General features: G+C 34.7%; 4 protein-coding genes across 9 annotated transcripts; all 4 read left to right on the forward strand.

The window, feature by feature from the left end:
* Nucleotides 1-525: 525 nt before the first annotated feature.
* On the forward strand, nucleotides 526-4,326 carry LOC18046098 (E3 ubiquitin-protein ligase SIS3). 2 transcript variants are annotated; one of them, XM_024188871.1, is made up of 10 exons: nucleotides 526-843; nucleotides 947-985; nucleotides 1,114-1,180; nucleotides 1,295-1,368; nucleotides 1,795-1,933; nucleotides 2,021-2,113; nucleotides 2,334-2,399; nucleotides 2,867-2,986; nucleotides 3,182-3,295; nucleotides 3,454-4,326. In XM_024188871.1, the coding sequence occupies exons 1-10, from the start codon at nucleotides 815-817 to the stop codon at nucleotides 3,988-3,990; spliced, it is 1,278 nt and encodes a 425-aa protein (XP_024044639.1). In that variant the 5' UTR covers nucleotides 526-814; the 3' UTR covers nucleotides 3,991-4,326. The 2 variants fall into 2 exon arrangements, with proteins under 2 accessions (XP_024044639.1, XP_006439798.1); XM_006439735.2 differs by having other exon boundaries at nucleotides 527-843; nucleotides 3,580-4,326.
* Nucleotides 4,327-7,113: 2,787 nt separating this feature from the next.
* LOC18047256 (protein EXECUTER 2, chloroplastic) lies at nucleotides 7,114-12,835 on the forward strand. 5 transcript variants are annotated; one of them, XR_002906565.1, is made up of 12 exons: nucleotides 7,114-7,702; nucleotides 7,881-7,997; nucleotides 8,087-8,152; nucleotides 8,382-8,488; nucleotides 8,560-8,641; nucleotides 9,279-9,974; nucleotides 10,470-10,596; nucleotides 10,681-10,844; nucleotides 10,948-11,022; nucleotides 11,511-11,603; nucleotides 12,199-12,387; nucleotides 12,491-12,835. XR_002906565.1 is itself a non-coding variant. In XM_024189128.1 (11 exons), the coding sequence occupies exons 1-11, from the start codon at nucleotides 7,352-7,354 to the stop codon at nucleotides 12,199-12,201; spliced, it is 1,881 nt and encodes a 626-aa protein (XP_024044896.1). In that variant the 5' UTR covers nucleotides 7,114-7,351; the 3' UTR covers nucleotides 12,202-12,835. The 5 variants fall into 5 exon arrangements, 2 of the variants coding, with proteins under 2 accessions (XP_024044896.1, XP_006439805.1); XR_002906567.1 differs by having other exon boundaries at nucleotides 10,948-11,057; nucleotides 12,199-12,835; XR_002906566.1 differs by lacking the exons at nucleotides 12,199-12,387; nucleotides 12,491-12,835 and adding an exon at nucleotides 11,764-11,856 and having other exon boundaries at nucleotides 10,948-11,057.
* Nucleotides 12,836-14,606: 1,771 nt separating this feature from the next.
* Nucleotides 14,607-16,716, forward strand: LOC18047257 (CASP-like protein 4A3). The gene is made up of 3 exons (XM_006439743.2): nucleotides 14,607-15,279; nucleotides 15,727-15,862; nucleotides 16,344-16,716. Exons 1-3 carry the CDS (start codon nucleotides 14,711-14,713, stop codon nucleotides 16,533-16,535), a joined length of 897 nt encoding a protein of 298 aa, XP_006439806.1. The 5' UTR covers nucleotides 14,607-14,710; the 3' UTR covers nucleotides 16,536-16,716.
* A 2,887-nt stretch (nucleotides 16,717-19,603) lies between these two features.
* On the forward strand, nucleotides 19,604-20,008 carry LOC18047258 (mitochondrial substrate carrier family protein J). Its single transcript, XM_006439744.1, has one exon. It carries the CDS (start codon nucleotides 19,604-19,606, stop codon nucleotides 20,006-20,008), a length of 405 nt encoding a protein of 134 aa, XP_006439807.1.
* Nucleotides 20,009-25,347: the final 5,339 nt, after the last annotated feature.

The following is a 25,347-nucleotide window of genomic DNA, read 5'->3' on the forward strand; positions in this document are numbered from 1 at the left end:
TATTTTATGCTTTTTAACTCCTAGTCCCAATCAATTAGTACATGCTACACAACAAAATACTTTCAATATTATCGAAACCCAAAGTTCATAGATTAAGCCAACATGACACGCACGCTATATATACAGTAGTAATTATTCATTTTACAATTTGCTATATAGTATTACAGTTATATATAAATATCTGCTCTTGGGTCTTCTAGTTGTTGTACCCATCCATCCACATTAATTCTTCCTTTATTCTTAAAACAGCTTTCAATATCTTTATTTTATTTTATTTTTTATTTTATCACATTCGTTGTTTATGATTTATTGGGAATTAAAATTTAACAAAAGTTAATCCAATAAAACAAGGTTGAGTAAATTTAACAAATTCGTATCAAACACGCCAGCAAAATCGTTACACGTGGCAGCCATTAGCCGCCCTGCAAATCTCGTCCGTCCGTCCATACACAGATCAAATTCCACGTGCATTGACTATGGCATGAGCACACATTCTTCCAAAAAAGCATAAAACACGTCACCAAATCACGCCCACTAACTCCGTCACCAAACGGCGTAAACTCCTGTATGCTCGTCCGGTTCTTACAAGTCCCTCTCTTCTCTCTCTCTCTCTCTCTACCAGTTCAGTTCACTTAATTGATTCTTCCCAAAAAGTTCAATTTCATGAACCGAATCCTACAAGATTTCCTTATTTTCAACTTTGCCCTTCGATTTTGGTTAAAATAATAAAAAAAAATTTTGTGTTGTCAAATGAGGATTGACTCTCAAAGATTGATGATCCCATTCTACTTCTAGGGTTTCAATTTGACGAAGCATGGCCATAAGAGGCGTTGATTTCAAGTGGTCGGTTTTAATCTTTTCTTAATTAATTAGTCAATTTGAAATTCTTTTCTTTCCTTTTCACAAAAAAAAAAAAAAAATGAAATGTGAAGGTTTGTGATTGCAGGTACGATGGATTTTTCTTGTCAATGCTTGCGACCAGTGTGTATCCTTTTTTTTATTTTTTTATTTTTTAAATTCATTATAGCTCTGTTTGGTTTCCGAGAACATGCAGGGAAATGAAAGTAATAAAGTTTTAAGCGGGTGTTTTCTTTACTATTATGTTGCTAATAGAATCATTGTTGCGATTAATTGGAAGCGTTATCATCTTTGTACATATCCGTTGCACATATGGATAGTGGTGGGTTTCTGAAACTTCGAAGAATTTTTATCAATTCGATTTTGCTTTTTTAATGGTTTTGATTCTTAATGAGAATGTTTTATAATAATTGATGGATTACTGTTGTTTCTTCAGGTTGATTATACGACTGTGTTTGTTTTTCGCTTGTTGATGTTTGTAGATAATGGACTGGCTTCTGGAATGGGATTGTAAGTGTTCTATCATTAATTGTTTTATGATGAGTATATTTTGCTTATTGGAACACGTCTGCCAATGACATAAGTTCAACTTGAAACTTTTAAGCAAGGTATTTGTAATACCACATTACTTCAAATGAGATGCGAAATTTACACCTGTACCACCTTTAGTGGGATCATCGAGGAATTTTAGCTGTTTGTTAGAGACATTTTGTTATTACAATGAGCAATGATTGTCTTGTGGCTATTAATGCTTGGATTCAATCAGTCTTCGTTCAGTTTCTTATTTAAATATTATTATTTACTATATTTTATACAATTCGAAAAAAACAATTTCCAAACGTTGTTTTTTATTCTCTTCTTGATTGGAAGTGCAGTTGTTTCACATAGCGGAATTTTGCAGAATAAGTGATCTTTTCTTTTTTGATATGCTTTTAGGGATCTTGGGTGGCAGCAGAGGTATGCTCGTTTTTGTGGAAGAGTAGTGGTTCTTTCAATTCTATCACTGCTACTTTATCCATTTCTTTGGGCTTGGACTATAATCGGCACCTTGTGGTTCACAAGTGCGAGAGATTGTGTAAGTATTTCATTTTCCAATTTTTTTAGGGTACATTCATTTGCCAACTCTTCTAATTCATGAAACAATGATGTTTGACTCTTGCAGTTGCCTGAAGAGGGTCAGAAATGGGGTTTCCTTATTTGGTTGCTTTTCAGCTACTGTGGACTGCTTTGCATTGCCTGCATGTCTATGGGAAAGGTCAGTTACACTTTCTGCACTTTGTGTGTGATTGTCATTACACTCTGCTGTAACCTACTTCTGGGCCTTGATTGAACCTTCACTTATTGGTTTTCGTTATTTCTGATCTCACTTCCTCTGCTTACCTCATGTGACACCTTAGGTATACAAAATAGACTGGTCATTTTTACATTTGCAAGTATATGTTTTCGTCCTTATTCTTTGAATTCCACTTTTGCAGTGGCTGACACGAAGGCAAGCTCACTCAATACGTGCTCAGCAGGGGATTCCTGTTTCAGAATATGGGGTAAGTTTGAATATTTCTTGCATACTGGGTTTGAAATGCATGCTCTTCAGGTTTGGCTATCATTGATTAGTGTGGTTTTGATCTGGTACTTCAATAAGCTAAATTAGATGTAAATGCGATGGTCACTCATCATTTTGCTTTGTGTTAAAAAAAAAAAGCTCTGTTAGTTATTATTTTATTCCTTTTCTTTTTCGTCGGGGAGTTTTAGCAGTAACAAAATTCTTTCTCCATGTTCCCCATGTGGCTGATTAGTGCAAACAAAGTTCTGAATTTGACCTTAGTTTTGTTTGATAGTCCTTGAATTTTTCTTGATTTAGTTTAACTACAAATACCTCTTAGGGTGGTGCAAGATGTCTGGAGTTCTGATCTTGCGAGCGTGGGTGGGAAGGGGATTTGGTTTTCATTCATGCAACACCTGATAAAGGAGGGGAAAAAAACTTGAATTAAACCACTTACTGTTTATTCAGGTTTTGCTTGACATGATCCGAGTACCAGAGTGGGCATTTGAAGCTGCAGGGCAAGAGATGAGAGGCATTGGCCAAGACACAGCTGCATATCATCCTGGACTTTATCTGACTGCAGCTCAGGTGAGTCCCACATCACCAAGAATAAGAACTGAATTTTCCTTATATTTTGGGGTTGTACTGGCTATATTTGTTTCCTTTTGCATACAGGTCTCCCATTTTAGAAGTATTGTAGCCATTTATCTCATTATTATTATTATTATTATTTTGATCTGTTTTGGGTTCTGATGGCTTGGGATTTTCTTTTGTCATTCATAGAGAGAAGCTGTGGAGGCACTCATTCAGGAACTTCCAAAGTTTAGGTTAAAGGCTGTACCAACTGATTGTAGTGAATGCCCCATCTGCTTGGAAGAGTTCCATGTGGGAAATGAGGTAAAAATTTCTTTTTTGTCCATTTTTTATTCTTCATGTAGTGTAAGCGATTTTACATATCTTAGATGTGGCATCGAACATTAGAATTCTTGCTCCTTAGGGTGCAATATTTCTCATCCACTAAATGGATTATAGATTCCATATATTCTGGGAAACAGTGGCAAGCAGATGTAAAATTTTACCCTTATGGATTCACAAGTCACAAGCCTCTATGCAAACTCGTACACGCATTGATGTTTTTAAAAGAGCACATGAGCACAAGTCTTTTCTTGGAAGTGTTGCAGGTTCGCGGCTTGCCTTGTGCTCACAATTTTCACATAGAATGCATTGATGAATGGCTTCGACTGAACGTGAAGTGTCCTAGGTGCCGATGCTCAGTCTTCCCAAACCTTGACCTCAGTGCTTTATCCAATCTCCGCACTGCTGATTCCGAAAGGTCATCTGCCAGCAGTGTGGTGACAACCACTCGGTATGTAAGAACCCAACCTTCCAGCCAGAGCTATTTGGTGAGAATGCAGGGTCTGCTCAGCCCAGTCCATATGGGAAATACAAGGTTGCCCAATGACACAGATATTGCTCTTCAAACTGTTGAGAATGGAGGAGTGTTGTCTGCAACTCAAAATCGGATTGCCATGGGGCCATTTTCTTCAACTGGGCGTGTGCTTGTTAATCCTTCAACCCAATCTCAACACTGAACTGTCAAGTCAGATTCTTGCTGACAATTTTTGCTACATATTCTTCTAACCTAGAGCTGTGAGAAGCGAGGTGGTCTCTGCCCATGGCTATTGCGTTGATGATTATAATGGCAACTCAATAGTAGGAAAAGATTTATGAGTGAAGCGATTGGTACGTGGAGTTCTGAACTGTACAATTGCTATGATGGCAGCATCGGCTCTGATGATAACCCTCGGACGATAGTTTTTTGTTTTGTGTAGTTTATGGCCCAGCCTCACAAGGATTTATCCTTCATATTGTAAAGATTCATCGCTGATTTTCTTCGTGCAAATTATCCATCAACCGTCCAAACTTTTTTTTTTTTTTAAAATACACAAATACGTTTTTTTGTGCAGAATTTCACCCGATGTTAATAATGTTTTCCACTCATCCTTTTCACTTTAACATATGATCAAATAATTTTTTTACCCTCAAACATAAAATGATTGTTTGTCTTAATTAAACATCAAATAATTATTTTATCCTTAAATATTAAGTGAATAACTTACTTTTAAATATTAAATGACTATTTTACCCTATTTCAACGCCCAAAAAAAATCATATTTTATTTTATTAATAAATAAACTTCTTTTCTTTTCATCTGTTATTCTCGGCTTCTTCTTTTCTTCTTCTTCGCTTTTTCTTCTTTGCTGCTGGTTCTTGAATGTGAAAGCAGCCACAGTAGCGGTTTCAGCCCGGCAACAAGTGGCAGTAGCGTCAGCTCGAAGCTGCCGCGTTGAACCACCTCATGCGCCGCTACTTTTTTATTTCTTGAGGGTTTGGTCTTCTTGTTCTAAATTTTCACGGGTCATTTGAGTATTTTGTGTTCCAGAATTTGATTGTTATAAACTTTAAAAGAAATGATTGTGTTTATAAAGTTTGGGTTAATGTTTAATGCTTGTGATCTTATTGCCAAAAGCTAAAATTTGTGAAGAAGTTCGAAATTTAGGATATAGAAGCAGAAATTAGATCTTAGAAATTTGGATTTTTGGCAGCAAGGAGCTGAACTTAGTGAAGAAAATTGGTTGTTTGGTTGAATGGGGATTGGATTTCTTTCTGAGTTCAAGGTTGTCTAAGATAAGTTTACGATGATTTCTGTATTCTGGAAGTGCGAATCAAAATTATTTATTTTTAAGAGGAAAATACAAGAATAAAATCTTTTTAGGATCAGTAGTTGACATATATGCCCTTTCCATTGTTAACTTAAACGACTGAAACGACATGATCTTCACCTTTTTACTGTTTGGCTAATAATGTCATCGCGATTTTATCAGAGTTCAAACAATAGTGGAGTTAAACGATTTTCAGAACTTCGTGTGAATTGTGGAAAAGAAAAAAAAGTGTTTTGTCTATTTTTTGAAAAGTTTAAAAAATTAAGTGGTCTGGGCTTAATTTTTTTAATCATATTTTTAATAACAATATCCGATAATAATGATTTTAATTTTTGAGGAAGTATTATTTGTCATTTGGATCTATTTTCCTGCTTCCGCCCAAAAAAAAAAAAAAAAGATTATTTGATAACGTGTCACAAAATCAATTGTTTTTGACGATAAATTAAGTGTATATAAACGGAATATACTAACTTCAACGATTCCTTTGATTCATCGCGCCATTAATATCAACGGAAAATGAACTATGAAGAAAAAAAAAATTACTTTCTTAAAAGAAGTTTTATTTGTTTAAAAATATTAAATTGTTTATCAATTAGAAGCACAATACTGTAAGACAAAGAGAGAGAACAAGTAAGAGACCCAACAATAATCTAAAGATTATTTTTATTAATTATCAAGTATATACAAGTAAAAAGTAAAGACCACCTTTTATAGTGATGTAATCATATTGAAGTAATAAAATAATCATAAGGTAAGAGACAATGATTCCTAATTTAGGAGATCATGAGAGTTGATGTAAAGATAAAAGTTTGGTAATGAGAAGATAAATTGCGTGCTTTATCCCTTGTTTATGAAACTATGAGAGTTATGAAAGATAAAAGGTTGGTAATGGGAAGATAAATAGTACGCAAGGGGCTGAACTTAGTGAAGAAAATAGGTTGTTTGATTGAATGGGGATTGGATTTCTTATATTTAGAAAAGTAGAGTACATTGTTCATTTATATCTTATGGAGGTGCAATTACCTCATTAGAACCTTATTAAGAAAATCTCGATGGGACAAAAGCCTAGTGAAAGGAAAAGAGCACTTAGTCCACCATATCAATAACTCCTCTTGTTAAATACACTCACTCCTAAAATGATATGGGTGCTTTAATGATTAATTATACTTTGTAGTAATATTTTGGTAAAACAATCTACAAGGTCAACACCATCTTTTAGAAGCATGAATATATAAAATAAATTAGAGGCAAAATCATTTTAATTGAAGAATATCACCGTGTATATATATCGTATATTCATAATTTTTCTGATCTTCTTGAATGAAACCAAACTTTGGCACTCGTCTGGGGAAGAATGTGATATACTTTTCACACTATTTTTATATTTTCAAGTTTATGCAATATTTTATTTACAATTAAGCAAATTTTCCAATGCCTTTGTAGGCGCAAGTTGGAATAAAATACGATACTTCAGGACCAAGTCATATACATTAAATTCTAAAATAGAACAAATTTTTTAATATGAAATAAGTATTTATATAATATTAGCATTCCACTTAATAAATTGCAACCTATAAATTTGAAAAAAAATTCTTTCATTTGAGGATTTTTTTCTTAAATTTTATTTTTAAAAGAAATAAATTCACAATCTCTTCAAAAGTCTTTTCATAATGAAATCATTAACACGTTTTGCAGAGATTACAAATTTAATTTTAATTTTTAATAACATCACATAGCAAATTGGGTAAAAATGTATCCTACTTATAATAAATTTTGTCAATTGATTATATTTTATAAGCCTAGATTCGTATTATATACACAAATATGATTATGGATTTATCAATTAACATATAAGGTGCAAGCCATATTATTTATTATTTCAGGTGCTGCCGCATAAGTCAAGGACAAATTATACAGCGGAGGGTAAAAACTTTCGTTTAATTTGTTGTGTGAACATTACCTGTAAACTGTGAAGTGACATTGATGCGTGAATGTTGGTGAATAGTGCATCACATTAATGGGTCAAATTATTTCTTTCTTCTAATAATAATCGAAGGGAAAAAAACTCTCCAAAAATCATCCGGCGAGGAGGGGATTCTATCCATTGGCATAAAACAAACGAACAAGAAATTGAAACACTCACTTGTCACTTCCTCACCACCATTCTCTAATCTGCATATTCCCATTCCCCGGAAAAGCAAAGAGAGTTTAAGAGAGTAGATAGAGGGAGATGATAATAACAAATAATGGATGGGGCATAACGCCAGCGACTCAAACTCAACTGAGGAGGAGGCCGCCGCCGCCCCGCTTTCAGTGTCTGGATTTGTCCGTCAAGAAATCATCCACTCCCACCAGTAGTTTGAGCTTCGTATTGGGTTGTTACAGTTTCCCGTCTTCTTCCAAATACAAGAAAGTCAAGCACCCGCTTCCACAACCCTTGTGTTGTCTTTGTAGCGACAATACTCACAGTACCAATACTAACAACACCATTTCTTCTTCTTCTTTGGATTGGGATTGGAATCGATGGACTCGCCACTTCTCTGAAATCGAACAAGCTGAGAGCTACGCCTCTCTTCTCAAGGTACCCTTACCCCTACCCCATGTCTTTTCTTTATTGCTATTATATTTTCCTCAATTTTTACCTGTTTCTTAGTTTTTTTTTAAAATTGTTATTAGCTAACTTTTTTTAAAAAAATTATTAATTGTTTGAATATAATAAACTTAGAAATTTAAATTTGAAACTTATTTTTGCTCTGTAGTTTCAACTGGAAGATGCTATTGAGAGGGAAGACTTTGAAGAAGCCGCTAACTTGAAAAACGCCATTGCAGAAGCTGCTTCTAAGGATACTGTGGCAGAAATAATGGCTCAGCTGAAGGTTTAATATTACTATATGAGGTCCTTGATATACTACATGCATGCGTAATCTCTCGTTTTGTCATCTGATTTCTTGCTTTTTTTCTGCAGAATGCGATTGATGAAGAGCGATATCATGATGCTTCAAGGTTGTGTAGATACACAGGAAGTGGACTGGTAATCTTTTCAGCCTTTATTGCCTACTATCAAAACCATGCTTATGCAGTCTTTTAGAAATTTGTTAAATGGATTCTCTTCCCATGCATGAAGCATGTTCACATACTTTGTTGTGATGGCTACTGAGTGATTTCATTAGCTGTTTGTTTTGGCTATGGACCTTCCCGAACTGGACCTGAAGATGAAGCTATCATTAATGTTAATTATTATTGTTTTCATGTCTTGGAAGGTTGGCTGGTGGGTGGGCTACTCTAAGGACTCTGATGATCCCTTTGGCAGACTAATACAAATAAAACCTGGCGTTGGCAGATTTGTTGCCCGGAACTACAGCCCAAGGTATAAATATTTCTGGCTCTGGATAATATATTCTATATTCGGCGATTGTTAGTAACTATCGTTTGCTACAGACAGTTGGTGTCTGCATCTCCAGGAACTCCACTATTTGAAATTTTCGTGGTCAAAGATAATGAGGAATCATACGTCATGCAGGTGAAGTACTGTTTGTTTGGATTGTAGCAAATTTACGATACTGTTTATGTCAAATTCACATGTTGTAGACAAGCCACTGGTTAGATTTCCTGCTGGTTTAATTGACGGAACCATTTTGTGCGTGTGCCTAGTTTAACATGAATTAATATAGAGAAATGAGACTTGAGATGGTTCTTACTTCATTTATGTTCATTTGCTTCTGTCATTCACCATTAGACAAGTTCAAAAACCCGCATCATGCATTCCATACTGTATACGCTATACCGATAGGATGCTAGGTGTTCCTACTTAAAAACTGATCTTTATTATGTTTTAAATGTTTTCTCATTATCAAATTCCTGTAGAATAAATCATTAGCATAGCTACAATATGGAAGACTGTAAAACCTTAGCAGATGTAGAATAGTTGTAAGGAGTTGCAATGATTCACTGGGCCACATCACGAAAGCCTTAATTTGTGTATTGTACACTTGGGTCCTGAATATTGGGCTTCAGCAATTTGACTCTTTGGGATTTGACCTGGATAATTTTGTCTGGGATATTTAAGCACAGCTCTAGACTTAATAGATGTTTAGTAGTTTTGCAATGTGAGAAATTCATATTTGACATTTGGACACCAATGCTGTATCTGTTGGCAGGTAGTACATTTGAAGCAAGCCAAGGGGAGTTCAACAAACTCTACAAGTTCTCCTTCGAAGTCCACTAAAAGTCCATCCACTTCCGAAGTTGAGAATGCATCAGTAGTAGATGTTCAGGGAACCAAAGTTAAGGAAGAGAGAAGTGATGAGAAAGGCATCAATATTGAGGGAGTAACTGAGGAAGGAATAAAAAGTGTAATAAATTTTCTTAAAGAAAAAATTCCAGGATTGAAAGTAAAAGTTATGAACATCGATATTACTGCAGAAGTGACAGATGATGCCGATTCCTTGAAGCAATTAATTCAAGATGGTGAGGAGGCAGAATCTAGTGATTCTGAAGGTGAGGTTGATGATATTGAAGAGATTCAGCCTGATGAGGTTGCTCTTGAAGGAGCCAATGAGGCCTCAGAAGATGAAAAGGAACTGGATACAAAGGTTTTCATTGGTGGGGTTGTACATAACAATGAGGATGCTCCCACCAAGGATGAGTATGTACGTATGCCAGCTGATGTTAAAGATTTGGAGAAAGATTCTTTTGTGTTACATGTTCCTGCAAAAAGTCTTGATTATGATCACACTGGAGAAAGTAAAATGTCTAAGCTGAAAGTAGCTGCCTTAGCAGCTCAAGGTGTTTCAGAGCTTATGCCTTTTGATGTTGCAAAGGCATTTTGGAGTTCTGACAAAGCCTCTTCAAAGGTGAGATAGAGATTTACTCGTTAAATTTAGGAAGCTGTGATGGCATCTTTCACTGCTAATTGCTATTATTGATAAAGTTTATAAATGAATACAGTAAAAAAGAGGTTTAATCTGAAGCACATGAAGCATATGTAGATTTTTGAATTTATTCTTATAATTTCATTCTCTTGGTACATAATAATGTAAAAGAATACCTTATGTTTATGCCATTTATTGATCTTTTGTCATAGTTTTGATTAACTGTTTCAGCAGCAGAATGGTTCTACTCTGAAATAAATTGGAAAGTGAAATACTATAATATCTTTTAATAAATCTTGGATGCTAGTGATATCTTATTCATAAATTTCGGATTCTAGTTGGAAAACTAAAAAAATCTCTTGATGTGCTGATATTCAATTAAGAAGTGCTGATATTCAATTAAGAATTATGTCTGCACTTTGAAAAGTGTGAGACAATGATTATGATCAAGTTGATTATCTGTTAACATCATCTTAGGTTTCTAGAGATGTGCGTGAAGTCTTGAAACTTGCAGTCAGTCAGGCGCAGAAGCAGAGCAGACTATCTGAGTATACAACCTTTAGTCGAATCAACACTTCCGAAGGAGATTTAGATCCATTTGATGGTGAGTATTCTTACTGGATTTATGTGTTTATGGATGTGTATTCTCTTTCAATTCGTAAAATTGAGATCTTTTGGTTGACTGTAGGACTGTATGTTGGAGCGTTCGGCCCTTACGGCACTGAAGTTGTACAATTGAGGCGAAAATACGGTCAATGGAGTGGTGAGGGTGAGAAGTCTTCAGATATGGAGTTTTTTGAATACGTGGAGGCTGTAAAACTAACTGGGGACCTTAATGTTCCTGCTGGTGAGGTTAGTATCTTTTAACTGGGACCTATTTGTTTGGAAAGTGTTGGTTAGGTGCTCATGTAATGGAAAGTTTTTTTTCTAATCATTAAACTTTTGGGATGCTTAGGTGACATTTCGGGCTAAAATTGGGAAAGGGAGTCGCCTCCCTAACCGTGGGAAGTTTCCAGATGAGTTGGGTGTGGTAACTCTCTCCCCCCCTCTCTCGTTTTCTTTCATGTATGTGTGTGTGTGTAATTTCTCTTCACTATTTTGTTGCTTTGTGTAAGAAATAGCTATATGTTGATATTTCCATTCATGGGCATGAACAACATGCACAATTTCGACATGTCAAGTTTATGGAATTGTTGGGTTATGTACCTTTTTCTTTTTCTTTAGTTGAGGAGTGGGAATTTGGTTTTTGGAGTGGGAATTTGGTTTTTGGACTTGTATGTTTATGACCTCCCTTGTAAGTTTCAAGAGTACAGTTTATTTGTTTTCCTTTCCACATGTATATGTAGTGAATATGAGGCTTTATGGTTAACAAATTCAACCCCGTTTTTGGTCATACTTGTTATGACTTATGGAGTACAAGTGCAGTGAAAATATCTTAGAATTTGTAATACTCTGTAGCTTCTACTATTGTTGGTTTAGGTTACAGACAGTGAACTAATTGTAAGCTACTTTGTCCAGGTTGCTAGTTACAGTGGTCAAGGAAGAATAGCAGACTTTGGGTTCAGAAATCCTAAATGGGTTGATGGTGAACTTCTTCAACTCAACGGCAAGGTAGTTTAACAAGATTTTCGTTAATGTTTGGTTGCCTTTATTCTCTATGCTACTCTGATAATGGCTAACAAAACTTCTTGTTTTAGTATTTGGATGCATCTGTAGGAAGTCTTGTCTTTTACTGGTTCTAGATAAATCTGTGTTTATGCTTTTTCTGTAGGGGATGGGACCATACGTCAAAGGCGCAGATCTTGGTTTCCTTTACGTTGTCCCTGAGCAAAGTTTCCTTGTGTTGTTTAACCGTTTAAAGCTGCCAGACTAAGCCATCTGGTTAATATTTGGTTAACTCAAAATCACCTATGATACAGCTAATATTAGATGCGATGCGAGTACTTTCGTATACAGCAGCTGAAAATGAGAGTTTGGTTCTCTGTCTTTTGGTATTTATCGTATCTCTTTGGTTCCCCACTTTTTTCAAGGTTTTGTATATCATTTTTGTTACCTGACCAAAATATGTAGACAGCCTATAATTCAATACCCGAATGGCCTTTCTCCTAGTAATTATTCATTGCTTTTGGAGGTTCTCTTAGGATCTTGCGTAGCATCTTTTTCCTGTGGTTCTTGTGATTATTTATCAATACTTTTTGTGTATCAGTAATTTATAAGTTATATCTGAGGATGCTCGTGCGTTTGCATCTTCCGATTGCTTGGAAGCATCAGTGAATCATTGAGGAACATAAGCGTGTGAACTGGACCATGTAAGCTTAAAGAGATCAACTTTGGAATGAAAAAGCAGAGATAAATTTTCTGTGGATCCATAAAGTAGAAAAAGCAAAACATAATGGTGATTACTTTTTGTTATTGAAGGCATTAAAGGCATGATCTTTAATCTTTGCTTGTTTCTTTTTGGTATATACTTACTTTTGGAATTGAATACCCTCTAACAGATATCAGGTGGGCTCGGCAATCTCCATTATAGCACAGAAATTTCTTCTTATAGTTGTCTTTATATATCAATATTATTGATAGTATTTTTTAAAAAAAAAAAAGAGAAAAAAAGAAAGAAGGAGAAGAGTTTCTGGAGGAATTTGTGAAAGGAAATGATAGCCCACTCTTAAAGAAATGTGAGGGAACTTTTACCTGTTCCACATTTTAAAGTTCCCCAACGAAAGCTTGCGACGATGATAGAGAATCAAATCCACTTTACACTTTGTTGCTTTTTCTGATTTTATTTTACTTTTATTGGGTTATCAGCTGCACCATGCATGCTTCCATTATGGAATATTTTTTTTTTTTGGTCCCTATAAATTGTCCGTTGATGATTACCATTAGGGTTGGCAATGAGACGAGATGGGATGAGATTTATCAATTTCAGTCCCATCCTGTATATACAAATGGGATAAAAAAATATCTCAATTTCGTCTCTATATTTTTTTTGGGATAAAAATATGTTCTAATTCCGTCCCAAAAGATATGGAATCCTGTGGGATCCCATCCCAATTGAAAAAATTTTCATTCTTAATCGGTAATGAGACGGGATGGGACGAGATTTGTCAATTCCACTCTCGTCCCGCATATGTAATTGGGATAAAAAAAAGTTTCAATCCCGTCCCTAAATTTTTTTATGGGACAAAAATATATCTCAATCCCGTCCCAAATGAAATGGGATCCCGCAGGATCCCGTCCCATCGGGAAAAATTGCTATCCTTAATTACCATATTAGAAAAAGAGTAATGATATAGCTATAAATTTTTCTACAAATTTATTTTGTACAAATGGATGTTGTATGATAAAATTGATTGAATTAAATATCTCTTATTCTACATTATTTATTTTTATTATTTTATATTTTTATTCAACCAATGAATTAATGCTACATCAGTTTGTATAAAAATTTATGGCCGTATCATTACTCTATTTTATACATGAAAAAATAAATGAAAAAGAAATAACAAACCTCAGCAGCGAACTGAAAAATCTTTTAGAAAATGTTAATCTATTCTCCAAAACCTACGATAATAATTTACTTATTTATATATTATAAAAGTGGATGTGATCATGTGAATTTAAGTAAAATGTGTACAAGTTGTTGTATGGTATGTTTGTCATATTTCTTCTTTTTCTAAAAGTAATGATACAGCCACAGTTCGTTGTTGAGATTTGCTCTTTCTTTTTTAGTTATTTTTTCATGTATAAAAATAATAACTATGCAGAATCTCGGATTTCACCTATAAAAGAGTAATTTAACTTTTAAAGAAGGGGAAGAAAAGATATGATGAATATTTCAAGTTCTTTTTATTTGAAATTGAATTTTTTACTAATATTTTTTATTGACAAGATTATGTTCTCTTCCAATATGTACTCTTATTCATGAAATAATTGTTGCAATACTTGTTAAAAATTCAATTTCAAGACTAAGAATCATATACAATACTAAAGTGCAAGCCATTGCATTAATCGTAAATATTATTTTTAGTATATCACAATCATACTAGAAAGATGATCAGTTTATAATGCCCAAATTATAAATCGATTTCACAATATATTGAATTATTAATTCTTACTTATTTTTTTTTTTAGAAGAATCCTTACTTAATTTAGAAAACTCTAATATTCTTCACAAGTAATAACAAAATGCCATGTTATTCATACCAGTCCATACTTTACCAAAAATTATTACAATCTTTATAACATAAAATCTCAAACTTGTCGCTACAACAATATTCATATTCTGCAAAAATAACCCAACAACGAAGTAAAGAATTAAAATCATGCAACAAGAACAATAATAGAATAAATTAAATAATTTTCATTAAAAATTAAAATAATTTATAAATACGTAAGTTTTCCAACGTCTTATTATCTTATATATTTACATCAAAAACAATAAAAAGGATAAAGATGAGAAACAATAGTTTTCATTTACTAACTATGCCATCACAATAATTCCACGGCCAATGCTGTACAAATCATAGAAAAATCTTTAAAATAGATGCCACGTCACAGTGGACTGAGTGGGGACCCCAGTCGAATCATTGAAGTTGAAGTTTAAAGACTCCCAGTCTCCCACTTTCGCTTTAACAAGTTTCTCCCTCTTTCTCACTTCCCAAACAAACTTTTTCCCTCTTGATAAATTCCCGAGAAACCCAAACTGAGGCGGATAAATTATGGAAACCAAATCACAACATCAAAACATACAGCAAAAGACAAACACAAAGAGAGCCAACGGCAACAACATGAAACGATCTTCGTCGTCGAACTCCGACTCTCCTCACTCACCGCACCGTTTCCACTCGCCACTCCGATCCGACCCGGGCGACCCCGACCCCCCCGACGCCTTCGCTTCTCCTGACGCCTCGCCACAGAAGTCACCGATAAATCATGACGACAAACCGAACTCGAAAGCCATCGTCGCCGTCGCCGACAAGTTCACGCAGAGCTCTCCGATGCTGGAGAAGCCGGCGGAGGTAAAGACTTCTGTAATGTTTAACAAGGCAGTGAGAGAAGACGGTACGCCTTCTGTGATGAAGACCGAACCCGGCCGAGTAGGAGGAGGGAGATCGGGGCCGGTGGCGTCGATACTGAAGAGATCGAAGTTTGAGGCGAGGCTGATGTTTGCGAATTTAGGGTTTAGGTTAATCGAAGTCGTTTTGAGTCTGATTTCTTTCTCTGTTATGGCCGCTGATAAGACGCAGGGCTGGAGCGGCGATTCCTTTGATCGTTACAGAGAATACAGGTTTTAATTTAATTCTTTCATTCACTCATAATTCTGTATTTTTGATACTTCTCTTCTTTTCTAATTTAGTAGAGTATTAACTGGTTACCAGTCAATTCAATTTTTATATATGGGGGCGTATTTAACTATTTGTTCCTTCCCACTAACTTGAATTCAATTTTGTGTTTTTTTTTTTAATACTGAAAATAGCATAAATACACTACATTGCATGTTTGTCAGTTCTCTTAAAATGGACATCAAGGACTAGACAAAGATGAATAATTAACTCTCAACAGTTTGTGGCAGCTTATGTATGTTTTTCTGTAAAATTTGAACTTTATGGAGTCAGTAGGGACCCCTGCAGATACCATTACTATTCAGAAATGCAATCCTGTTCTTCTTGTCATTTTTATACTCATGTAATTACTTCTCAAAGGATGTTTGATTGGAGATGGAACTTGATGGCAGGTACTGTTTATCTGTGAACGTTATTGCATTTGTATATTCGGGATTTCAAGCATATGATCTAGCTTACTATCTGGCCAAGGGAAAACATGTGATCCGATACCATCTCAGGCAACCCTTTGATTTTTTTATGGACCAGGTTAGTTTTTCAACCTTGGTGGTTTTTTTTTTTTTTTCCCCTGACCTATCTTCCTTAATACCTTGCTTCAGATGCTTATATAACTAATAAAATGTTTTAAGCCCATTACTACTATAAGCTGGATCCTGGATTATGTATTGAGTCAGTCAGTTATATTTGTTTCTTGGGTTCTGGGCATGTTTGGCATACAATAATTGCACTCAGGCTCAGAGTGTTTACACTACACGGTTTCCACTATTGTGCAGCTTGAATGATCGTTCACCTTTTTTTTTTTTTTTTTGAATTACATGAAATTATTGCTCAGAATACAACTCATATTTAATGAGATTACTATATTGATATTTATAATTAGACAGAATGATGGTTCACCTAGTTGGACAAAGATATGCCAATGGATACACCCCCTTTTACAAAGGGGTTGTCATGTCTATGTGCTGAGTTACGAAAGTAATGTTTTTCCTCTTGTTGGTTCAAATTGCAGATACTGGCATATCTTCTTATATCGGCGTCATCAGCGGCAGCCACTCGGGTTGATGACTGGCAATCAAATTGGGGCAAGGATGAGTTTACTGAGATGGCTAGTGCTTCAGTCGCAATGTCCTTCCTCGCTTTTATTGCCTTTGCCTTAAGCTCCGTTATTTCAGGTTACAACCTATTTAACCATGACTCATGAGGCCACGTGAATACAACAGCTGCTGTGCATCATATTTAATTTTATTTTATTTTTCAAGAAATGCAAAAAGGAATTAAGAGGTTCAAATCCAGATTTTCCATCTTGTATGGAGTGCTCCTTCTTATGATATATATATTTTTCTCTCAAAAATTTGAAAATAATGTAAAGTTTTTTTTTTTTTAATTTTATGATGAATATGAAATCAATTTACAATTTTAACTGTCATTTTACATAGCTTTGGGGGTGATCATATGGTGTGAGGATAAAGTTTTTTCCTTTTTCTTTTCCCCTAAAGTTCTGAAATTTATTATTATAGATGTTTCTTTAAATTTCTCATGGAAAGTTTGGACGGTTATTCAAAAGAATCAAAACAGTTACTTGTTAAAAAAAACAAAATCATTAAATGGCTGTTCGTCATCAAGCCATGTGTGAAGCGCAGGGCTAGACTTAGCAGTTAAGTCACTTCCCAGTTGGTACTTTGCGCAGGACTGCACCTCGTACAGTCATAGTGCATTATTGTCACTTTTTCCTCTATCCATTTAAATGTACTTTGCTGACCCCAGACTCGCTGTGAAGTGATTGAACTCACGCACAGGCTCGCGATGAAGGGGTTGAATCGAGGTACTAAAACATTTTTATCTTCCGAGCATTTCCGGCACTCGGTTAATCTATCGTAAATGATTTGGTATTCAATTGGACCAACTTTAAAGACGAATTCCTTCCCTAAAAAAAATAAGACAAACCTGTGACTGCAACTCTATTTGTGGAGAGTTAAAATTAGCGCCAAATTCACGAACTCGCAACAACTGTCACAACCCAATGAATGACCGTGTGTTTCGTGGGATCTACATAGAAAGCAACCCTATCCAAGCCTAATGACATCGTCAATTCCATCAATAATTATTGCTTGTCTAATTGCAACAATAATCTTTATTAGTTACCAAACACTCCTCTCATCTCCCCTTGCCACCATGTCTGCTCTCTAATTCAATAAACCGCTTGAGGGGAGATGTGCGCTGACATTCACAATGTGTGTGGGTTTACTTAGAACTTTACTTTTGAAGGTAAATACCTGTGAAATTGAATAACTAGCTCAACTCCCATGAAGCCCAGCGGCCGAGTGTTGGATTTCTGGAACCCAAGGCTGAAGCCCAATGGTCTGGTCAGCAATTCGCACACATACACACACACTGTTTTTAAGTTGCTGCCATCCAACAGCTTATTAAACGAGATCAGGCCACTTGATAGTTGATAATGAGATCATTCATCACTGAACTGACCCAAAGTTGATCACTCTAATCTCGCTTTCAGATTACGTGTTAAATCACTAAAAGCAGGGTGATAGGGAGGGACCAGCTGTCCTGTCAGTACAATCACATTGGCCAAAAGAGGTTAATACTTCTGCCGCCAATGCCAATTGTTACGCTGTCGTGAGGAATTAGCTTGCTTAGTAAGCATAAATCCATTCTTTTAATCGTCTGCTCTCATTTGTTTCTGCTCTTACCTCCATGAGAAAATAATTGGCTTATGGCTCTAATTAATTGAATAATGGTGGGCTCTCACGTCATCAAAGATTTATACTCAACAGACCAAAGAAAAAGCAAATGATGACCAAGACGCATCCTGTCTCAATTCAACAACCACGATATTTGTGTTGCTGTTCATGCTGCTTTGTGGGGTTTATCAACCACATGACTCCATATGACAAGTTGCTACTATGCAAATTCATCATCCATGCTTTGCCTATCCCAAATTAATTCTTCATTTATATTACCACTTATCATGCTTAAACGATCGTTCCCATTCTCATAATATCATTATCACAAACTCTATATAATGCCGGTATCAAGATTTTGGTTTAAAAAATCTCACAACATATTAAGATTTTGATATAAATCCCTAATCTTGCGTAGATTCCCCCCTCAATCGTCACCCCTTACTTTTTTAACTTTTGTGATGCATCAAAATTAGACTACCAGCGTCAAAATTGAAGAAAGTAGGCACTGAAAATTGAAAAAAAAAAAGACAACTGATCGATTCAAGTCCACCTGAAAACGAAGTTTGTAAATGATCTCTAGCAAAGCCCTTGTAAAATAAACACAAACCCAAAAAAGGTTCACGTGGCATCCTCAATATGCCATGTTCAAATCTCAACTACGTGACAAATAGGGTTATTTTTACATACCTCCCCTGAGGTTTCACCTAATATCAGTTTAATAGAAAGTATCTCCATATTTTTACATCCCTCCCCTAAAGTTAGTATTTCCGTCAGTTGACCGTTAGTGGACTAACAAGAGGACGAAAATACCCTTTCAAGGTTGACAGTCTTCTTTCAACCAACAAAAACTCAAATCCCCTGTACCACCTCACCAACAAAAACACATCCTTGTTTTCTTAAAATCAAGCTTTCGATTTTTGATATTTTTCCCCAAAAATTCAAATAAAAAATCAATTCGAAAAAACTAAACCTCATAACATGTCCAACGTCATCTAACTTTAGCTTGGTATCCATAACAACAGCACCAAATGTTGCTATGAAAGCACCGTCGACTAAACTTCAATTTATGTCCGCGGCACAACCAAAATAATTTATATCAATTAAATTAGCCAATTCTAAAAGCAAATAAACACAATTCGTCCCTCTGCCAACAACAACCTGCACCAGTGAGAAAAGAAGAAAATAAGACCGATTCCGCGAAGAAGAAATAAAAAGAAAATGAAGGAAGAACAAACAAGGAGGGAAGCAAATGGTCACGATGATGGTGATGGGGTCTTTTCCTAAAGTTTATGAAAAGATGAGCTTTCCGGCGAAGATCAGCCGCTGGTGGTCCAGTGGAATCCCTTCCTTGTCCTGGATCATAGCCTTGACATTGTCGATCGTGTCGGAGCTCTCCACCCCGAGAGTGATGGTCTTGCCGGTCAAAGTTTTCACAAAGATCTGCATCTGTTAATCGTAATCAAAGCAAATAAATTAATTTTATTTAACTAATGTTGGCAGCTTTGCTATTAGTGACTTAGGGTTTACTGCGGCGGCGGTCGCTAGTGCTGTTGGTGGATTGAGTTCTGCCATGGCTGCTCAGCTTGTCTGGACCCCAGTTGATGTTGTGACTCAGAGGCTTATGGTGGCTAATGGGGCCGATGCTAGATACGTAAATGGGGTTGATATGTTTAGGAAGATTGTTAGAAATGATGGGGTTAGAGGATTGTATATGGGTTTCAGGATTTCAATCTTGACAAATGCACCATCAAATGCAGTTTGGTGGGCGTCTTATTCCGTTGCTCAAAGGCTTGTTTGGGGTGGAGTTGGGTGTTTATTGCGCAGGAAATATGGTGACCGTGAGGGTGATATGATGATGATTAGGCCGGATTCAAAAACTGTGATGGCGTTTCAGGGAGTGAGTGCAGCCATGGTTGGTGGTTTATCGACTTTGATTATGATGCCACTTGATACGATTAAAACGAATTTTAAATGAACTTTTACGATTTTACCTTGTGTACTGATGATATACATAACTTTATACTAACTGCAGGGGAGGAATGTAAAAACACGGAGATACTTTCTATTAAATTGATATTAGGTAAAACCTCAGGGGAGGTATGTAAAAATAACCCTGACAAATATTATCTATCATAAGCCCTCTAGTTTTGTTTATTTGTTATTTTCTTTTTCAAAACAAAAAAAAAATTAAAAAAATGACGCCAACCGCTGGCCTATATATATATTTCTATCTTATTCACACGTCAAAATTTTAGCCGACCGATTGAAAAAGGAAACCTGTCATATATAGCCAAGTTATGTCGTTCCTTCTATCGTTGTGTAGAAGGATTGACAATATTAATAACACCAAACAATTAGGCTTTATAATATTAGACTTAAAGCAACATGATGCCAACTTACACCTAAAGTATGTATTATATAGATTATAATTAACGTATATTTTAAACTAAAGCTAATTAATCCAATTGGTATCCACCAACCATGATTAAGTACGGATTAGGGATATATTCTGTACTATTGAGTTTTAATTAATCTATTATTTTCTAGCTCATCTAAAACGGACACGTACGATATTGTCCAGTTCATAACGTATCCATGCATGTGCATGTCCCTTGAATTATGGAGAATTAGAATCCCCATATGTGATAATAAAAAAGTTTTATGAAAAATTAACAAACAGTTGCATGCCATTCTGATTTTGTATTTTTCAAATTAAAAAAAAAAATGTTATCTCCCGATTAAACTAAGACAAAAAGTAATTGATTGTATAATCCATTGGAAGGTAGCTAGCTAGCTAGGGTTTTGACAAGGACCTAACACCGGTAGTGCTCGAGTATCTTTGGAAGTTTTTGATTTGATTTAACGTCTCGGCGTAGTAGTATTATTAAAACATCAAAATTCATTGATATTATATACATGTACTCGTTAATTAATAAATTTTAAATGATTAACTAAAGATATGTCCTACACTTGTAAGAATCTAAAAGAATTTAAAATATACGGCAGTTGTTATGGCGATGGTAGCAATCACAAGAAACTGCCGTGCTGGCTGCTATGCTTTCATCGATCGATTGGAACAACGCTATTGATACTAACCTCAAATTATGATATTTTCTGTATAATTACATTGAGGGTTTAGTTATGTTGGAGTTGCTCTAAGGTAAAACACTCCTTCATAACTACACGATTAAAATTATAATTAATTTTTTTATTATTTATCATTTTACATGTGTAGTTAAAATTCATACTCTCTCATAAATCTACTCCAACATAACCATAGCCTTCCACTAATTGTATTAGGAATACATATATATCCTAATATTGATTGGCAGCATCTTAACTGGGTTTTCAAAAATTTCTGTGTGTGTGTGTGTGTGTGTGTGTGTGTGTGTGATTTAAAGAAGAAAGCCACTAAAGTCTATGGCTTATTTGTTTCAGCATTGAAAATGATGCCCGCTGACTGATATGACTCATATACAAAGTGGTGGTCAATCACAACATATATAGAAGCTCTTACACTGATGTACATATTTTGTAGGAGTTTATACAGTAATGATATTTTATATATAGACGGCAATGTTACTCACATTTTATCATATGCGCATTATTTTGTTAATGAATAATATTTTAATATTATTAATGAAGAGTCATAAAATCCTGTCACATGTTTAATCATTCAAATGATGGACTACGTTGCTATGCACGGGATCGTTTTCCTTGAATTTAATACTTGTTTATACTTTTGCAACGTGTATCAATAAATATGACTGCTAAGAAAAAGGCCAAAGCTAGGTTACCGGCTCTGTAGTTTCAAATATGGCACATTGGCACCCACTCCCAACGCAAGTAAAGCAACAAGTGAAGGGGCTGAAATGATGAAGGAGCGTGTGGCACGCGCTATCCAACAGCGAGTGGACCCGGTTGCCCGTTCGATACCTTTTCCAAGCAGTATTTTCATTTTCGTTTTCATAAAACAGATTACAAAACATAAAATCCAGATTCATTATAAGGGTAATTCTTAGAGACCTCCCCTGAGGTTTGGCGTATTGACACTTAGATAGAAAGTATTCACGTAATTACAGAGACATCCCCTGACGTTAGTATCCCGTTAACTCAGCTGTTACTGAACTGACAAAAAATCAAAAATGCCCTTGGCTGCAAAAATGCTCTAACAGGTACAGCTAGTGGAATGTAATAACTACAATTTAGCGTTAAACATCGCATTAGAGCACTAAAAAATCTAAAATAACCGTGAAAAGCAAATCATTAACAATACATAATAATAATTAAAAAAGTAAAAAAAATTAAGAAAATTTATACTAGCAATGGCCATAAATACAGTCATTATCAAGCTAAAAATCACCATGATAGCCCCTTCTTCTTTGACTTTCTTCTCACAATTTTTTCCTTCATCACTTAACACATCTCAAATGCTTAATAGTTAGTAAACTACTTTAATAAGATGATAAACAAACCATAATTCACTCTTCAATGCATTCAAAATAGAAAGATAACGAGTAATTTATGAATCATAATGCTTTGCTTTACTTTTTGGCAGTGGCAGCTCCAAATTCAATAACAGTAAATGAACAACGGTTCATTCATTATGAATGTAATTGTAAATATAGGAATTTATAATTTCCAGATATTGGAATTAGAATAATATTCTCTAGCCATTTACATTGAAGCCAAAGAATAAAAGAAAAAGTCTTCCTTTGATATTTCAAGTTTCAAGCCACTAGCCATATGAAGAAGCCAGATCAGAGCGGAAGAACGAATGCTACTACCACAGCAAAAGTCTGGACCAATTGGGTAATGGCTGTCGTGCCAATTTCATGACAAGCAAAAATTAATTATCCTCCCCAGACTAAAACATCAGCGAACTTCCCTTTTGAATATAAAATAATAAGTAAATAAATCAAAGATTTTAATTCATTTACATTTGAAATCAACTAAAACAATTAAAAAAAAAATTCCGTTCAAGATAACTTATCCAACAACTTCAACACATTTTTTCATTTTTAATCATTACAACAATAAATTGAAAAAAAGAAAAAAGAAAAAGAGTTTAACATCCAAGGGCTTTCTGCCAAACTAACCTTTTATGTGTTCCAATTCTAGCCGTTTAAGACTCTAGCCATCAGAAAAATTCGTTTGATGGAACACTCGTGCCACCATCATAGCTTATCATGTTGATACTCAGGTTAAAATTACTTGAAGGTGGCTGAGATTTTAGAGTTGCAAAAGCTTCTTGAGAGCTTTTCAAGCTTGAAAATGGCTGTGAGTTTCGTTTAATGAGAGAGAAAATGGAGTTTTAGTTTATCTCATATAATATGCAATGTGGGTAATTAATTGATTACCAGTACCTGAATCTGAGTCATCGATGCAACTTTGGGTTTTGTTTTGAATTTCTTTCATTTTTTTAGTTACGAAATCACTAAATTGGCTTGGGTTTGGTGGATGAAAGAGACGATATGTCCAAGCCATTCTTAGAACCAATGGATGATGAAGTGCTGCAGCGATCAACTCTGACATGTTGTTGCTTTTGATTTTTTCAATTTAAAATATCTTTTTACGAAATTACCCTCATACATTGACAAGATACTAAATGGAATACAAACGGCAGGGGAGGTCTATGAAATTACGGTTATATTTTCTATCTAAGTGTCAATACGCCAAACCTCAGGGGAGGTCCCTAAAAATTACCCATTATTATAATTAAGAAACTGAAAACATGTTAAATATGTTCTCCAAATATTACAAAATAAATCTAAAAATGAATTAAAAAACAAAACCAGCTTTCGTGACCTACCTCCTCATCCTATCTCTTCATCAATGCTCTCTCTTTCCCCTACCTTTCGATCTACTCTTTTTTTATGTGCTAGTTGTTGTCGCTGCTCCATCTTCGGCATAGCCACTGCTACTACGTCTCTGCCCAGCTGCTGCTGCTTCGTCGCCCAACTGCTGCTACTCCGTCGCCCAGCCGTTGTTGCTCTCTCGGCTCTGTCACTTGTCGATATCTGTTTTATTTAAGTAAAATTTTTAGTAATTATTTGAGTGATTTGATTAATTATTTTTAATAGCATGTAAAGATGGTATTGTTCCCGATTGTCATTGCCGTGATAGTGATTTCACTACAAATTCCATTTTGTTGATGATGCACAATTTGAATTTATTGCCCGTCACTCTAATTTTTTTTTTTTTAGAGAGAAAATTATTTAGGCAATTTGGGCTTTTGTTATTAGAGAGAAATAGAGATTTTTCAAGCTTTGTTCTAGATAGAATTCACTTAAACAATTTGTAATTTAAATTTATTGCTTTTGATGGAATTCACAATTTGAATTTATTGCCTGTCACTCCAATCGACCTTAATTTGAATTGGTCAATTTGTAGTATTTGAATTTGATTTGTGTTAATCTATGACATATTGCTGAAGTGGAAATATACTATGTTGAATTTGATATGTGTAATTTATTATAAGTCCCAAAAATTATTTAATTATAGACATTCATCATTGCGTAATGTAATTGAGCGATGCTTTGGTGTTTTAAAAGTGAGATTTTCAATTTTAAGGGATATGCATATTATAGTTTATGTAAGTAACGTCTAATTTCAATTGCATGTTACGTTTTACATAATTTTATTCGACGAGAAAATACAAGTGATAGGTTATTTGGGGACTTTGATGTGCAAGATTTGGTTACCAACCAAAAAGGAGACACTAGTAGGTCACTTACTAATATTGATTTATCTCCAGCAAGTGTCACAGAGATGAATGCTACAAGAGATAGAATTGCAGCTTTTATGTGGCATGGTTACATACGTAATGTATAATGTCTATCATGTAATTTTTTATAATTATTTTGTTTAAATCATGTGTAATATATTTCTTAATTATGTTGTAAAAACAATGACAATGTAAAACTTTTTTTAATTAATGTTAATTCTAAAACTTTATCATCATGTAATTTTTTATAATAATTTTGTTTAAATTATTATGTTTTATTTGTGTATGTATTAGTTAAATAATTATTTTCTAATTATAAGTATGACGTAAATACTTAGTAAAAACTGTTTTTGAAAAAAATATTACCGAACGCATATTATATGTTTTTATCATTTTCAACTGTGTCTATCGAACGCATATTATTATTTTCAGTTTTAAAATATAAAATACAAAAGAATAATATCACATGCATACTTAAATTAAAAATACAATAATTATAAAACACTATTTTTATTTTTATTTTAAAAAAATATAAATTCAAAAACAATACTGAACATGCCGTAGGTTACCGGCTCTGTAATTTCAAG

This window comes from Citrus clementina, unplaced genomic scaffold (assembly GCF_000493195.1).
Source record: "Citrus clementina cultivar Clemenules unplaced genomic scaffold, Citrus_clementina_v1.0 scaffold_3, whole genome shotgun sequence".
Taxonomy (NCBI): Eukaryota; Viridiplantae; Streptophyta; class Magnoliopsida; order Sapindales; family Rutaceae; genus Citrus; species Citrus x clementina.

Coding starts and splice junctions, on each gene's coding strand:
- LOC18046098 (XM_024188871.1), top strand. CDS start 815: ATGGCCATAAGAGGCGTTGATTTCAAGTG. Junction 844..946: donor AGAGGCGTTGATTTCAAGTG/GTCGGTTTTAAT, acceptor TTGTGATTGCAG/GTACGATGGATTTTTCTTGT. Junction 3,296..3,453: donor AGTTCCATGTGGGAAATGAG/GTAAAAATTTCT, acceptor TCTGGGAAACAG/TGGCAAGCAGATGTAAAATT.
- LOC18047256 (XM_006439742.2), top strand. CDS start 7,352: ATGATAATAACAAATAATGGATGGGGCATAACGCCAGCGACTCAAACT. Junction 8,153..8,381: donor GATACACAGGAAGTGGACTG/GTAATCTTTTCA, acceptor ATGTCTTGGAAG/GTTGGCTGGTGGGTGGGCTA. Junction 10,845..10,947: donor TTAATGTTCCTGCTGGTGAG/GTTAGTATCTTT, acceptor TGGGATGCTTAG/GTGACATTTCGGGCTAAAAT.
- LOC18047257 (XM_006439743.2), top strand. CDS start 14,711: ATGGAAACCAAATCACAACATCAAAACATACAGCAAAAGACAAACACA. Junction 15,280..15,726: donor GATCGTTACAGAGAATACAG/GTTTTAATTTAA, acceptor ACTTGATGGCAG/GTACTGTTTATCTGTGAACG. Junction 15,863..16,343: donor TTGATTTTTTTATGGACCAG/GTTAGTTTTTCA, acceptor TTCAAATTGCAG/ATACTGGCATATCTTCTTAT.
- LOC18047258 (XM_006439744.1), top strand. CDS start 19,604: ATGGCTGCTCAGCTTGTCTGGACCCCAGTTGATGTTGTGACTCAGAGG.